The sequence below is a fragment of the Lissotriton vulgaris genome, chromosome 1_1 (assembly GCF_964263255.1).
Source record: "Lissotriton vulgaris chromosome 1_1, aLisVul1.2, whole genome shotgun sequence".
Lineage (NCBI taxonomy): Eukaryota > Metazoa > Chordata > Amphibia > Caudata > Salamandridae > Lissotriton > Lissotriton vulgaris.
This window is the reverse complement of record NC_141685.1, coordinates 1,753,228,566-1,753,243,107: the sequence shown is the minus strand read 5'-3', so window position 1 is coordinate 1,753,243,107 and position 14,542 is coordinate 1,753,228,566. Positions and strand designations below refer to the sequence as shown.

The following is a 14,542-nucleotide window of genomic DNA, read 5'->3' as shown; positions in this document are numbered from 1 at the left end:
GAGAGAGAGAGAGAGAGAGAGAGAAAAGATGGTTGTGTTACTAGTATTTGGCATGAAAAGGTGTTAATGATATATGTGACATGAATCTGAACCCATGTGTATTTTGACATTGCTTTCACTCACATTTCATTCCAGGTTCAGGAATCGATGCCACAGAAAATGTTTGAAGCTTCAGGAGGAATGAAACATGCTATGAACCAGATATACCAAAGTCCGAACACCCTGGTGGAAATGACGCTCGGGTAAGAAGTTGCTTCGATTGCGGACAAAGTAAATCAGCTTTCTGACCAACACTTGTTAGAGGAAAAATGTGAGACTTTTTTCTCATGTAGTGTTTGCCAAAGTGGTCAGTTCTTTCTGGTTTGCTTCATATAGGGTTACTTTTTTTATATGTGACAAATTGTGAAATGTCGATACAATTTCATGGTCAAGTCCAGTATATGAAAAAGTGCAGCAGATACTCTGAAGCGTTAGTAATCTTCCATCGTAAGTGTCCTGATGACAGCAAGCCCAGTTAACTGACAATGCAATAGTATAGCATAGCAAATGAGCCTTCTTTCAGCTGTAATCTAATACCTGCTCTATCTGCAAGTGATGGGCTTGTTGTGAAATCTAGATATCGTTGTTCTTCTGAGGTTAATAGTCATCTTGTTGCCTGTTTAAAATCTTTCTTTTCTTTTATCTCTGGTACTGCTCACAGCGTCCACTGATTTTTCTCTGCAACAGATAAAAAATTGTAATATTCTATCCATGTTTATGTCCTATCAAAATGTCTTGATTCCATCCTTTTTCATTTTTTTCCGAACTCTTTCTTCTAGACAAAACATTTTGACATCATCCGATGTGCCAAAGTTCTGAAGGTTCTATTTAGTCACTAATTGCTATTCTGTCATCCCACCAAAAACTAGTACTTTCACTTAATTTATTACAACTGAAGCTCACTGTATATAGAAATAAAACACTTCCAGCCAGGTTTCTCAGAGGTCAACTAAAGGATTTGTTTCTACCTCTGCTCATTTACCTCCACTCATCTTTTGTCTGCCCTTTCACCCGAGCTCGACATATGCTGTATTCTTTTCCTATACAATTCTGCAAATTGTGCACCCTGTAAACTCATTTGCAATCTTTGTACTTCCTATTACTATATGAAGCCACGTGTGGCAAAATCAGTGCCTGAAAAGTACCAATCAAAATATAAAAGCACTACCAGGAAATTGTTTAGTTTTAGGGAATTTTTCGTGGTGATTGAGGCATTGTGACTCCAGCATGTACTTGGCTTCAAAGTAAAAGGTGAGGACATCATTTTCCACTCTTAAAAAAATTAAGCCACCCCACCAAAAAAGAAATGTGCTTGAGTATTTAAACTGGGAAATATGGAAGGCAAGAGTATTGAGCTTTAATCCTGTCACCCCCACCCCCTTCTTAGTCCTAGTCTGTGACCTTCAGTCAGTGCTTAATTTGAGCCAGTGGATTCTGATGCTCAGCACCGGCACTTAATTGTCAACACCAATGCTTGTGACAGTCTGCCACAACATGGCGGTGTCTGGCTAATTTGGAGATGACACCTACAACAGTCGATTAGTAATTCAATTTAGAACATAGACAGAGACACTGTACAAATAAGTAGACTGCTGACTTCCCACAATCAGCAATGATATTTAATACAGAAAATTCTGTAGGTGATTAGTTCAGCAAGCAATCTTCATCACAATTGTTCAGTTGTTACAACATTGGTACAGCCACAACCAACACGTGTTCGCGACTTTTTCAAGGCTCCAATGGTAAGTATGGTCAAAGCTCGAAAATCGTGTTTGTCTAAACGGATCAAGTCATACGAGGTCTGGATCGCGATTGTCCAGATCAATAGAAAAATCCTTCAAGTGTGGAATGGTACTGAAAAAAAACACATATGTGCGTCGGTTTTCTTAGTACTCCAAAGATATGCAGTATAGCGTGGCTGGATCAATAAAGTTTTCACACGCAATGGCGCGGAGTCTGAGTTTCCTACATGTAATCCCAGTATGTTTGCAATCGGTAAACATGTGTCGCACAAAATCGGCAAGTCTCCAGCAAACTTTTTGTGGTCAAAATTTGTCAAAGCTCGAAAAACGTTACTCTCCGGTCCACAACTTTGGTAAAAGTATGAATAATGTCAGACATAGTAAAGTTTTTCGAGCTTTGACAAATTTTGACCACAACGAGATTGCTGGAGACTTGGCAATTTTTGTGTGACACGCCTACCCTATTGATGCTCATGAAGTGACCTCAATCGTGGAAGCGCCTATTTTGCCATTAAAGGTTTGCTCATTGCTTTATCATGGTACAAAGCCCAAATCCATGTCTGAAGCAATCTAGTCACAGAGCGATTGGAGGATGTCTTGTTACGATTGAATACAGGGGATTAGAGTGGGCATCGGACCCCGGCTGGAGTGGGTAAACAACGGGGCCGGAAACCGGAAGCCTTCGGCCCGACTCTATATTGGACTTGATTCCTCCCGGACTCAGGAGGCACCACCCCCTCGATCAGACCGATGGCTCACTCTGGGGGCTCATCGCTCCCGCACAAGTCTCCGCAGTGATTGCATTGCAACCCCGGCCCTCATGAGCACTACCTGCCCCCGATTGGCAAAAAGGACACCTGTGGCGGTGAGAAGTACCCCGGAGTGTGGTATACAGGTTGAGTGTGGCGGATGCGGCACCAGGGACGGATGGTGGAATATGCTGGGGCCCGAGCCGGAGAGCTGTAATGATTGTGAGTCTGAGGAGGACTGGTAACTACTTGAGAGCTTGGGCAACGGAATTTTGCCCTGAGATTCGGGCATCGCGCCTGGGACTGGGACTGGGAGAGTGTGCCGGTACGCAAGTTGAGCGATCTCAAGACTGGCTGTCCCCCCGGTACATCGGTTCACGCGCTTGTTAGCGGTATACCCGGGCGGGTCGGGAGTGAAGATAGTACCACTCGCTCAGCTGTATTCATGATTTAGCGCCATTGTCGCAAGAATTCGGACACTGAGTGAGTCGCTCATACCTCAACCCTAAAATGGCGACCAAGCCTGATGTGGAGAAACTGCAATCTAAGGCTACTAGAGGGGCCCGATACACTCAAGCCAACAAGTTGGATCGATATACACAACCCAGAGGGTCGCCTACTGGGTTGGGGAAATCGCAAGATGGGAGTGGAGAAGCTTCGGCCGCTTTGACGGAGCCTACGCTACAGGATGTGATGGCCGCTATCGATGGGGTGAAAACCTCTCTTGGTCAGAAGATGGAGTCCTTAGATCACAAGCTGGCCACAGTCACTATTGAGGCCAACCTAATTCGTGCGGATCTCACCAAAACTAGTGAAAAGGTGAAATCGTTGGATGTCAAAACGGCCAGCCTTACTGATAACGTTACACAATTGCAACAGTAAGTTCGTAATCTTAAGGCCGCTTGTGACATCGCAGGTCGTAAGCTGGACGTATATGAAGGAAGGGCCCGTAGAAATAACGTGCACATCATTGGAATACCAGAGAAGGCCGAAGGTCAGGCCGCGGACCTTTTCGTGGAGGAAAATCCACTTGAAACCTAAAGGCCTGGGAAAATTCTTTACAGTGGAAAGAGCGCACAAGATTCCAGGAGGGAGGCCTCGACCCTGGGCTCAACCCCGACCGATGATCGCGAGGGTGCTCAACTTTAGGGACAGAGACGCTATCCTGCAGGCCTCCAGACCTGGGGGCCCCTGAAGTACGAAAACTCCACCATCAACTTCTTCCCGGACTTCACGCAAGCGATTCAGAAACCGCAGCAAAGCTTTATGGGAATAAAAAGGAGGCTTTGTGATAACGGAATAAAATACGGCATGATGTACCCTGCTAAGTTGCATGTGGAACATGAAGAAAGGGCTTACTTCTTTGACAATCCCGAAATTGCTGGAAAGGCTGGAGAGTCTCTCCTCTCGGGGTGAGCCTCGGGGACGGAGCCGAGAAGACGAAGAGGGCTCGCAAGAACAAGAATGATGAGTGACATTGTTGCTGGGGTTGTTGATCTGTGTGGGGGAGAAGACTATGGATGGGACATTTCTGCGAGTATGTTTATTGTATATGACGGCCAAACCGGACTAATAATATCCTAGGGGTTAGGCGGGGAATCGGAGGGTCTTTCTCCTCCTCGAACTTACTTTTCGATAGTGCATTAGTTAGATTAAAGGGCGACAGGCACACTGCGAGTTGGGGGGCGAGCGAAACCCGTGAGCAGGGTTGTAGGGTGGGGGTGTTAAGTAGGGTTGTGGGAGGGGGGTTTATTGTTTTTTTGTTTTATTTTATATGTTTTTTGTTATTGTTTATCAGGGCGTTGAGTTTCAAGGCATCAAGTTAAAACGTAGCATGTATATGTTGCAGAAGTTGGAGAATGATCATGTCCGTTTCATCATTGATGATGGGGAGGAGGGAACTGAAGGTGTTGAGTTGGAATGTGAATGGATTGGGTGATAAAATCAAACGTAGTGTGGTTCTCCAGTCTCTTAAACGTTATGCTCCTGATGTGGTCCTACTTCAGGAAACGTATCCAGTAGGCAATTCATGTAAGGCGATGCATAGAATGGGATACAGGCTGGTGGCGCATGCGGGATTCACTTCGGGATCCAGGGGAGTGGGAATCCTGACCCGGAAGGCGCTCCCGTTGGTGATTGGTATTTTTGAAGATGATAGAGGTAGATATGTTGGGGTGACTGGTCGTTGGGAGGGGCACACCCTCTCCTTGTTGTCGTTTTATGTTCCCGCGGGTATGCAAGCTACCACTTTCGCTGCATTGGGAAAGATCACCCGAGGGGACTACTGATTTTAGGGGGGTGATTTCAATGCAGTGGTCTCTGGAGTTATGGATAGACACCCTCCTAGGGATACTGGGCGGGTTCAGAGATGGCTGCCTGATTTCTATGGGTTTGATGGATGGTTGGAGACTGCTCCATCCGCACCAAAAACAATACCTTTCACTCTGGTGCCCATGGTAGCCTTTCCCGTTTAGACTACTGCCTAGTGCCTGCGGCCCAAGCATCTTACATCGCGGAGGGGACACACCTTGCTAGGGGCCTATCCGACCATTCCCCGCTTTGGATCGATTCTGTGTTGCTTTGGGATCGAATGGTAGGGTAGCCCCCATTAATCCCTGGTACTTGCGTAACCCTATATTCCGGATGGACCTGCTTAAGGCTTTAGATCATTATTTCCTGGAGAATGAGGGGTCGGTGCCCTCCTCGGTTTCACTCTGGGAAGCCTTTAAGACGGTTATTAGAGGTCAGGCTCTGTCATTCATAGCAGGTGTGAAGAAAGACAGGAACAAAGAAATTAGTGCAGTAGAATCTGTGATTACTCTTGGAGGAGGGACTGGAGCAGGAGGTGACTTGTGCTAAACTGCACGTCCTAAATCTTAAGCAGCTCGAGTACAGATCACTGGTCACAGATAGCGCCAGAGCCCTGAGTAGAAAACAGCAGGGTCGATTATATGACGTAGGGGATAAAGCAGGGAAACTTATTGCTTGGTTGGACAAGAAGGGTAGGGCTAATCGTGTGGTACCGGAACTACTGACGGAGGAGGGAGCACAACTTACAGACCCCCAAAGTATAGTGGATAGTTTTGCGGATTATTTCCAGACTGTGTACACTTCGGTTTCGGATCTGCCTGAGGAGGACTCCCGCTTGCTGCTACGAGATTTACAACTTTCTTGCTTGACCGAGGAGGATAGTGATTTCATGGACAGCGCCCTCACCACAGACGAGGTGGCCTTGGCGGTGCGTTCTTTGAATGCGGGTAAGGCACTGGGTCCTGATGGACTCCCAATTGAACTATATAACTTCAGCCTGATAAGATTGCTCCCTACCTGAGAGGTATGCTTGTGGAGGCCCGGGAAAAGGGGATGCTACCCTATGATCAGAGAATGGCCTCTATTGTGGTTATAAGGAGGGTTAGCCTAAATCGAACTGTGCTTCATATAGGCCTATTTTGTTCTTGAATGCGGAGCCCAAGATACTTGCTAAGCTTCTTTCTAATAGACTGGTTAAGGTGATCAGCGGGCTGATACATCCTGATCAATCGGGCTTTATTCCTCACAGAAACACGGCCCTAAACCTGCGCAGACTACATGGGGTGATAGTGAGGGCTCATACCCTGAAGGAGCCGGCCATAATAACTTCACTCGATGCAACGATGGCCCTTGACACTGTAGAATGGCCGTATTTGTGGGCGGTCCAGGCTAAATTCGGCGTTGGACCCGATTTCATTCGTTGGGTCCGTCTGTTTTATACTGAACCTCTCGCTCAGGTTGTGGTGAATAACCGGGTCTCTGAGCCATTTCGTCTTGGGCAGGGCACTCGACAGGGCTGTCCCCTCTCTCCCCTTCTGTTTTCGCTAGCCATTGAACCTTTAGTGGCCTGGTCCGTTGGGAACCCTCTATTCGGGGTATTCGATGGTCCCCGCAGTGGGAGTACCGGATCTCTCTGTATGCTGACGACATTTTACTGTATTTGACCTCACCTAGAAAGTCCCTCATTGTCGTTTGTGATGTGTTGGCCTCCTACGGTAGGAACTCGGGCTGTCTATAAACTGGGGGAAATCTCTTTTATTCGTTCTTAGTGGGGAAACTCCGATTCCCCCGCGGAATTGTCACATCGTTGCAGACGGGTTTAAGTATCTGGGGATTTTCATCTCATTAGATTCTACAGTTTGTTATGCGAGGAATCTCCTTCCCCCTCTGGGCAGATTAAGGAGTTACACAGCCAATTAGAAGAAGCTTCCTCTGTGCCTACTGGGGCGCGCAATCTTATTTAAAATGATGTCTCTGCCTCGTTTTCTTAACGCCCTCCAGAATACGCTAGATATAGTGCCGGCTAGTTATTTTCGGGAGGTGGAAGGGTTGCAGCGTAGTCTGTTATGGGAGGGTAGACCCCCGTATTGCTTTAGCTAAATTGACGCTCCCATGGTATGACGGTGGTGTGGCCCTCCCTGATATCAAGCGATACTACTGGGCGTCTCACCTGGCAGCCATCAATCAGGGTACTTATGGACCCGTCTCGGATCTTGGATATTCTATGGATAGGTGGCTTCTCCCTGGCGGCAATTATAATAGGGCATTGTATGCTAAGTCAGCGGGGGGATGTCTGACTGAGCCGACCAAACTTGCAGTGCAGATCTGGCATGACGCCACTAACTCCCTGGGATGGATGGACCGATTGACGCTAGCCACCCCACTGTATGATTCGGAAAAGGTGGGCAAGCTTTGGAACACAAGAGGTTTCGACAAGTGGGATTTAATCGCGACATCAACCATTGGCGACATTTGGGTCAAGGGGAGGATTAAAACATTTGAGGAATTGCAAACTGAATTTGAGTTGGAGAGAACTGAGTATTTTCGCTATGCGCAAGTCAAACATGCGTTAAAAGCGGCTCTGCCAGAAGCCTCGCCCCTAGAAGATAGAATTTTAGATGGTCATTTGACTGAAAGGACTATCTCCCTAATCTATAAGAAGTTGATCAATCATAGAGCAGATCTCCTTGTAGAACTGAGAGACAAATGGACGCGAGATGGTATTGAATTTGATGAAGAGGACTGGCAATCAGCTGTGTCATCTCCAAAAGAAGTTGAGATCCCAGCACGATTGAGGCTTGTTCAGTTAAAAATACTACACAGGGTATATGTCACAGGGCCCCGACTGGATCGGATTGGGCTATCTGAAACTGGTTTGTGCAGACAAGGGTGTGGTCTGGTGGGTACGTTCCTTCATATCCTCTGGGAATGTCAGTATATAGTCAAGTATTGGAGTAAGATACATGATACTATGCGAGGGGTCCTAGGGGTGACAGTGCGGCCGGAGGCGAGGAGATGCCTCCTTAATATTTGGGAGCCTACAGATCTTAATTCAGCGCAAACTAGGTGGGCGACACTGGGAGCTATTGTAGCGAACAGGAATATAGCTCAACAGTGGGGATCCGAGCGGCCGCCCACCCTTGAAGGATGGAAAGATAATATGGATTGGTGTATGTTTCGTGAACAGACTGTTTATTTGGCAAGGGGCCAACCTCGTAAGTGGGTATCAGTCTGGGGGTTGTGGAACCGATACAGGGGAGAGATCTGTGTGCCACCTGTAGACTCTATCTCTGATACTCCTGCTTCCCCGTGATTTTTAATACATGTACACTCTGCTCCCTGTTCCCCCCATGCCACCCCCCCCCCCATCTTCTCCTGTAAATTGTAATGTTATGTGGGAAAGTGTCTCCTCTGTAATATGCGTTTATTGTTGATGCCTTGTCTTAATAAAAAAGAAATATAAAAAAAAAAGAATGGTTTGCGGCTCCTGCCGCCGTAAAGAAAAGTTTTGTGGCCCCTACCACAGCTGAAATTAACTTGCGGCTTCTGCCGCTTGGGGGAAATGTTTGGAGGTTCCTGTCGCGTTTGAGAAACACTCGCGGCCCCTGCCGCGTGCGAGTGATGTATTCCAGAAGTGGAGAGGCTGGCACTCTCCTGCGTCCTACCGGGGCTGGGATTCTTGATCGGTAAAGTCAAGCACCTGTGTCAGATAGGGGAGGCTCTTAAATAGCAACCTCCCCTCACCACCTGACGTGCTGTAACCAATACCAGGGGACAGGGAAAAAAACAGATAAAAGACAAAGTGATAGCAGGAATTGGACTTGAGATGGTGAAAGTGGTAACACTAACGAAAGCCCTGGCACTTATTTTATTTTTGCAATGTTAGTACTGCCTTCAGTGATCTGTTCACCACCCTCTGTCACAGTCCTTTGACAAAAAGGCCCATTAAGGGAAGAGGAGAAATACATTGACAGTTGAAACTCAAGAGGAAATTAGTACCATGTTAATTTTTTTTAATTCTCTAGGAATAATGTATACAGAGGCTTCTTGGTTTATTCTGGCAATGATATATTATTGGGAAATGACCACATAAAATATTTTGTTAGTTGTTGAGGAGTTACATTTAGAGTTAGAAAGCTGTCACTAAAATCAGTAATGTTGACGGTTTGTATTAAGAACAACCTGAGATGGACAGAATGGAAGCTATTTCTGTTACAACATTACATGTAGCAGATTAGTAAATGGAGAGTACTTTTACATAGAATAAGTTCCTTACAGCTTCAAAGTTCTTTTTTTTTTTTTTTTGTTGAAAATTTTCTTCACAATGCCATCACCTCTTGTCGAGTGTCCCTTCTGTGGGAAGAAAAAGGCTGCCACAGACCCACGCTCTGTGTATGTGGTCTGCTTACTTTCCTTACAATCTGTGAAAGACCAAGGTTTGTTAGAAAACTTGAAAAAGAACCCTGAAAGACAGAGGAGTCCATCTGAACAGAACAGAAAACCTTGGAGGTCTTAGGGCAGATGAGAAGAGGAATAAACACCATAAGTGGGCCAGAGAGTGGGCATCCTCCCTGCATGCTTCTGAAAGGGATTCCCGAAGAGGAAGATCCAAGGAGAGAAAGAGGCAATGACACTGTCCCCATCACTCCAGGCACTACTACCACTCCCAGGAGCACAGGTCAACATCATAACCGGGTTCAGAACCGATATGCTCGCAGTTGAAGGCCATGTTAAGCAGTAGGGACAGCACAAACGGGCAAGTTATGAATCGGGTGTTGATGGCTCACAAGACAGCTGAATGCTATACCTTTGCATCCTCAGGGCAGCACACTAATGTGCTGAGGTTCTGCATTTTATCCAGTCCATTTACCCTTCACTACTGTTGAATGCCTAATGTTACTTTTTGAATGCATTTCTTTCATAAAGAAACAGTCATTTTGTACACTGCCGACCCTGTGACACACTTTCACTTCGTCATACTACCTCATAGTAGAGAGCTTATGATTTGGGCTTTTAAAAGTATAACTCAACTCTGCTGGCTTTTTCTCTCCACCTGATCCTTGCTCACTCTTACAACTGGGCTTGTTGCCCAATAGCCATCCTAGCACTTGGAGGTGGATTTGAGTGAGGGGGTCCCAGAGATTTTAGCTGCTATACCTTTGCATCCTCGGGGCAGCACATTAATGTGCTGAGGTTCTGCATTTTATCCAGTCCATTTACCCTTCACTACTGTTGAATGCCTAATGTTACTTTTTGAATGCATTTCTTTCATAAAGAAACAGTCATTTTGTACACTGCCCACCCTGTGACACACTTTCACTTCGTCATACTACCTCATAGTAGAGAGCTTATGATTTGGGCTTTTAAAAGTATAACTCAACTCTGCTGGCTTTTTCTCTCCACCTGATCCTTGCTCACTCTTACAACTGGGCTTGTTGCCCAATAGCCAGTCTAACACTTTGAGGTGGATTTGAGTGAGGGGATCCCAGACGAACATCCAGCGCGGTGGCGGCCGTGGAAATCGCCTTGGAGGCGGTCGGGGACAACAGCGAGGCCAGTCCACACCTTCCCCCGCAGCATCCGCCTCCAAACCCTCCTAGTCCATGCTTTCAGGCCCATGTGACGCCAGTGGGGGGCAGGATTTGCCATCACCACTCCCACTGGCGCACTGTCACATCGGACAGGTGGGTGCTGCAAATCGTCCGAAGGGGCTACTCCCTCCCCTTCGAGACGACCCCTCAAGCCATGCCACCGCAATACCACCGCGTATCGGGGGATCATATGCGGCTTCTGCAGGAGGAAGTTTTGGCCCTCTTGGCCAAGGGGGCCATCGAGCGCGTTCCTGGGCCAGAAGTAGGGTGTGGTTGCTACTCCCACTACTTTCTGGTACCCAAGAAGGGCAAAGGGGGCCTACGCCCTATCTTGGACCTACGGAACGTCAACGGCTTCCTCCGGAAGGAGAAGTTCAAAATGCTGACTCTGGCTCAGGTCTTAGCATCCCTGGACCCAGGAGACTGGATGGTAGCGTTGGACTTGCAAGACGCTTATTTCCACATCCCCGTCCTGCCGGCCCACCGGCGCTACCTGCGGTTCACGGTAGGCCACGAGCCCTTTCAGTTTACCGTGCTCCCCTTCGGCCTTACCAGCGCCCCACAGGTGTTCACGAAAGTGATGGCGGTGGTCGCAGCTCATCTGCGTAGGTTAGGGGTTTCAGTCTTCCCCTACCTCGACGACTGGTTGTTGAAGGCAGGCTGGCCCCAGACAGTCGTCAGCCACCTCCAGACGACGGCAGACCTCCTGCACCAGCTGGGGTTCTCCATCAATGTTCCGAAGTCAAACCTGTGCCCCTCTCAGAAGCTCCTCTTCATCGGAGCGGTTCTCGATTCGGCGCAGTTTCGGGTTTACCACCCCCCCCCCCCCCACACCCCCCCTTCGAACAGCGGGTTCGGGATATACAGGCTCTGATTCTGATCTTTCAGCCGTTATCGTCTCGGTCAGGTTGACGCTGCGGCTTCTGGGGCTGATGTCCTTCTGCATCCTTCTGGTGCATCACGCCCGTTGGCGGATGCGGGCTCTGCAGTGGGACCTGAAGTGTCAGTGGGCCCATCATCAGGGCAACCTGTCCGACCATGTCCTGATCTCGGAGGGCACTGCGAGACAGCTGCAGTGGTGGCTCACGGACCGCGATTGGGTCAGCGGCAGATCCCTCTCACTTCCCCAACCGGAGCACGTAGTTGTGACGGGCGCGTCTCTCCAAGGCTGGGGAGGCCACATGGGAGAGGCGGAGATCAGAGGCCTCTGGTCTCCGGCGGAGTCCCGGCTCCATATCAACCTTTTGGAGCTGCGGGCGATTCGTCTAGCACTGAAGGCATTTCTCCCCTCTGTCCGGGGGAGTGTAGTGCAGGTGTTCACGGACAACACCACCACCATGTGGTACAGCAACAAGCAGGGTGGGTGGGGTCGTGGACCCTCTGCCAGGAGGCTCTGCGCCTCTGGCAGTGGCTGGAACATCAGAGCGTGACCCTGGTGGTTCAACACCTGGCAGGTTCTCTGAACGCCAGGGCGGACGAACTCATCCGCTGGTAATAATAATAATAATAATAATAAAGGGGCTTGTAAAGCGCATGGTGACGCCATCCCGGCGTGTCCCCGCGCTGTGGAGAAAGGTCTGGGCCAGGAGAGGAAATTATAGGGAAAACAGATGGGTTTTCAGACGTTTTCTGAACATGGTCTCTGTATCCGCTAGTCTGATGCTCATGGGGAGAGAGTTCCATTCTTTGGCAGCCACTACACGAAAAGAGCAACCACCCATTCTGGCTTTCTTGATGCGGGGAATTTTAAGCAATCCAGTTCCCCCAGAGCGGAGAGTTCTGTTAGGCTCGTAGGGGATAGCCAGATCAGTCATGTAGGGGGGAGCTTTGTGTGAGACGATCCTGTAGCACATGAGAAGTGCTTTAAATAGGACTCTCTTTTTTATGGGAAGCCAATGCAGAGTGGCTAGGGCTGGTTTAGAGGCAGCTCTTTTTGGAAGTCTAAGGACTAGGCGTGCTGCCGTATTTTGGAGTACTTGGAGTCTCCTGATGTTTTTTTGCGTTGTTCCGAGCAGAAGCACATTGCCATAGTCTATCCTCGAGGTCACTAGAGCTTGGGTCATAGTGCGCCTGGCTTCAAGAGGGAGGAGGTCTAGGGTACGGTTCAGGGTCTTCATAACCCCGAAGCATTTCCCTACCACTTTGTGCACATGGCGATCATAGGAGAGTCTGGGATCAACCCAGATCCCCAGGTTCGTGGCTGCTTTGCAGGGAGTGGGTAACGGCCCCAGACATGATGGCCACCACTCCTTGGTCCAGCTCGTATCCCTGCCTCCAATTACCAGAACCTCCGTTTTTGATCCATTTAGCTTCAGGCAGTGTTGGGTCATCCATCCTGCCAGAGCCTGCATGCAGGTTTTAAAGTTGTCCGCAGCAATGGAGGGGGCTTGGGACAGGGAGATGAGAAGTTGGGTATCGTCGGCATATGAAACTAATTCAATGCCGAACGATTGAACCACTTCAGCCAGGGGGGCCATGTACAGATTGAACAGGGTGGGGCTCAGGGCAGAGCCCTGAGGTACCCCCTGTTCTAAGGCTATGCTATCAGAGAGGTACATGCCTCTCTGAACCTGGAAGCAGCGGTTGGTGAGGAAGGCTTTCAACCAGCCCAGTGCTTCCTGGGTGACCCCAGCTTTGTTCAGACACTGCAGCAAGATGGAATGTGCCACAGTGTCGAACGCGGCACTAAGGTCAAGCATAATCAATGCCATGGTGCATGATGGATCACGAATGGCGTCTGAACTCGGACGTGGCGCAAGGTCTCTTTCTGCAGTGGGGAGAGCCTTGGTTAGATCTATTCGCCACCGAAGAGAACGCGCAATGTCATCAGTTCTGCGAGTTGGAATTTCCAAGGCGGCACTCGCTCGGAGATGCTTTTCGTCGCGAGTGGAGTTGCGGTCTGTTGTATGCCTTTCTGCCTATACCACTTCTGCCCAGAGTGCTGAAGAAGATCAAATACGACCGGGCCCAAGTCATCCTTGTGGCTCCGGACTGGGCACGAAGGTGCTGGTAGTCAGAGCTACTCAGTATGTCAGTCGATCCCCCGGTTCGTCTGCCTCTTCGGGAGGACCTTCTGTCGCAGCAACAGGGGACGGTCCTCCACCCGAACCTGTCCAGTCTCCACCTCCATGCTTGGAGATTGAGCGGCGACAGTTGAGGCCATTTGACTTGCCTCCTGAAGTCTGTAATATCATTCTGGCAGCCAGGCGTCCCACCACAAAGTCGGTATACGCCTGCAGGTGAAACAGATTTGTGGCATGGTGCACAACAAAGGCTGTGGATCCTCTCTCTGCCCCTCTTTCTGAGGTTCTTCTCTTCCTTCTTTCTCTTGCCCAGCAGGACTCTGCTCTGGGCACTATCAAGGGCTATCTTTCTGCCCTTTCAGCCTTCCTAAGGCTGCCTGATCAACCATCTTTGTTCAAGTCCCCTTTTGTAAATAGTTTTCTGAAAGGCATCACACACACGTTTCCACCTGGTCCCTTCGTGATACCTCAGTGGGACTTGAACCTGGTTCTTACTTTTCTGATATGCGCTCCCTTTGAGCCACTTCACAACTGTCCTATCCGCCTTCTTACTCTGCTTTCCTGGTTGTCATCACCTTTGCCAGGAGAGTGAGTGAGCTCCAGGCTCTATCCTCTAAACCTCCTTTCCTTTCTGTCCATCCTGACAAGGTTGTGTTGCGGACAAAACCCTCTTTCCTGCCTAAGGTAGTCACAGCCTTCCACATCGGGCAGTCCATCACCTTGCCCACCTTCTTTCCGCCTCCGCATCCCTCAAAGGAGGAAGAGCGGCTCCACCGTCTGGACCCAAAACGTGCGCTTTCATTCTATTTGGATCGCACACGCCAGTTCCGGGTGGATGACCAACTCTTTGTTGGTTACGTGGGCGCTAAGAAAGGACAGGAGGTGCACAAACGGACCATCTCTCGTGGATCGTGTTGTGCATCCAAGCGTGCTACTCTTTGGCTAAAAAGGAACCTCCTGTTGGGCTGAGGGCCCATTCCACTCGGGCAACGGCGACTACTACTGCCCTGGGCCGAGGAGTCCCCTTGCAGGACATTTGTCAGGCAGCTACGTGGGCCTCGCTGCACACGTTCGCAAGACACTACTGC

The 14,542-nt window shown here is 49.0% G+C and overlaps 1 protein-coding gene across 3 annotated transcripts in view; it reads left to right on the top strand.

The window, feature by feature from the left end:
* The window catches only part of TBK1 (TANK binding kinase 1), a 431,625-nt gene that overhangs the window by 393,503 nt on the left and 23,580 nt on the right, over positions 1 to 14,542 (top strand). For all 3 annotated transcript variants that reach the window (XM_086919050.1, XM_086919051.1, XM_086919052.1), the window contains exon 19: positions 136 to 242. In XM_086919050.1, the coding sequence (XP_086775176.1) occupies positions 136 to 242 (107 nt within the window). The remainder of the gene's footprint in view (positions 1 to 135; positions 243 to 14,542) is intronic.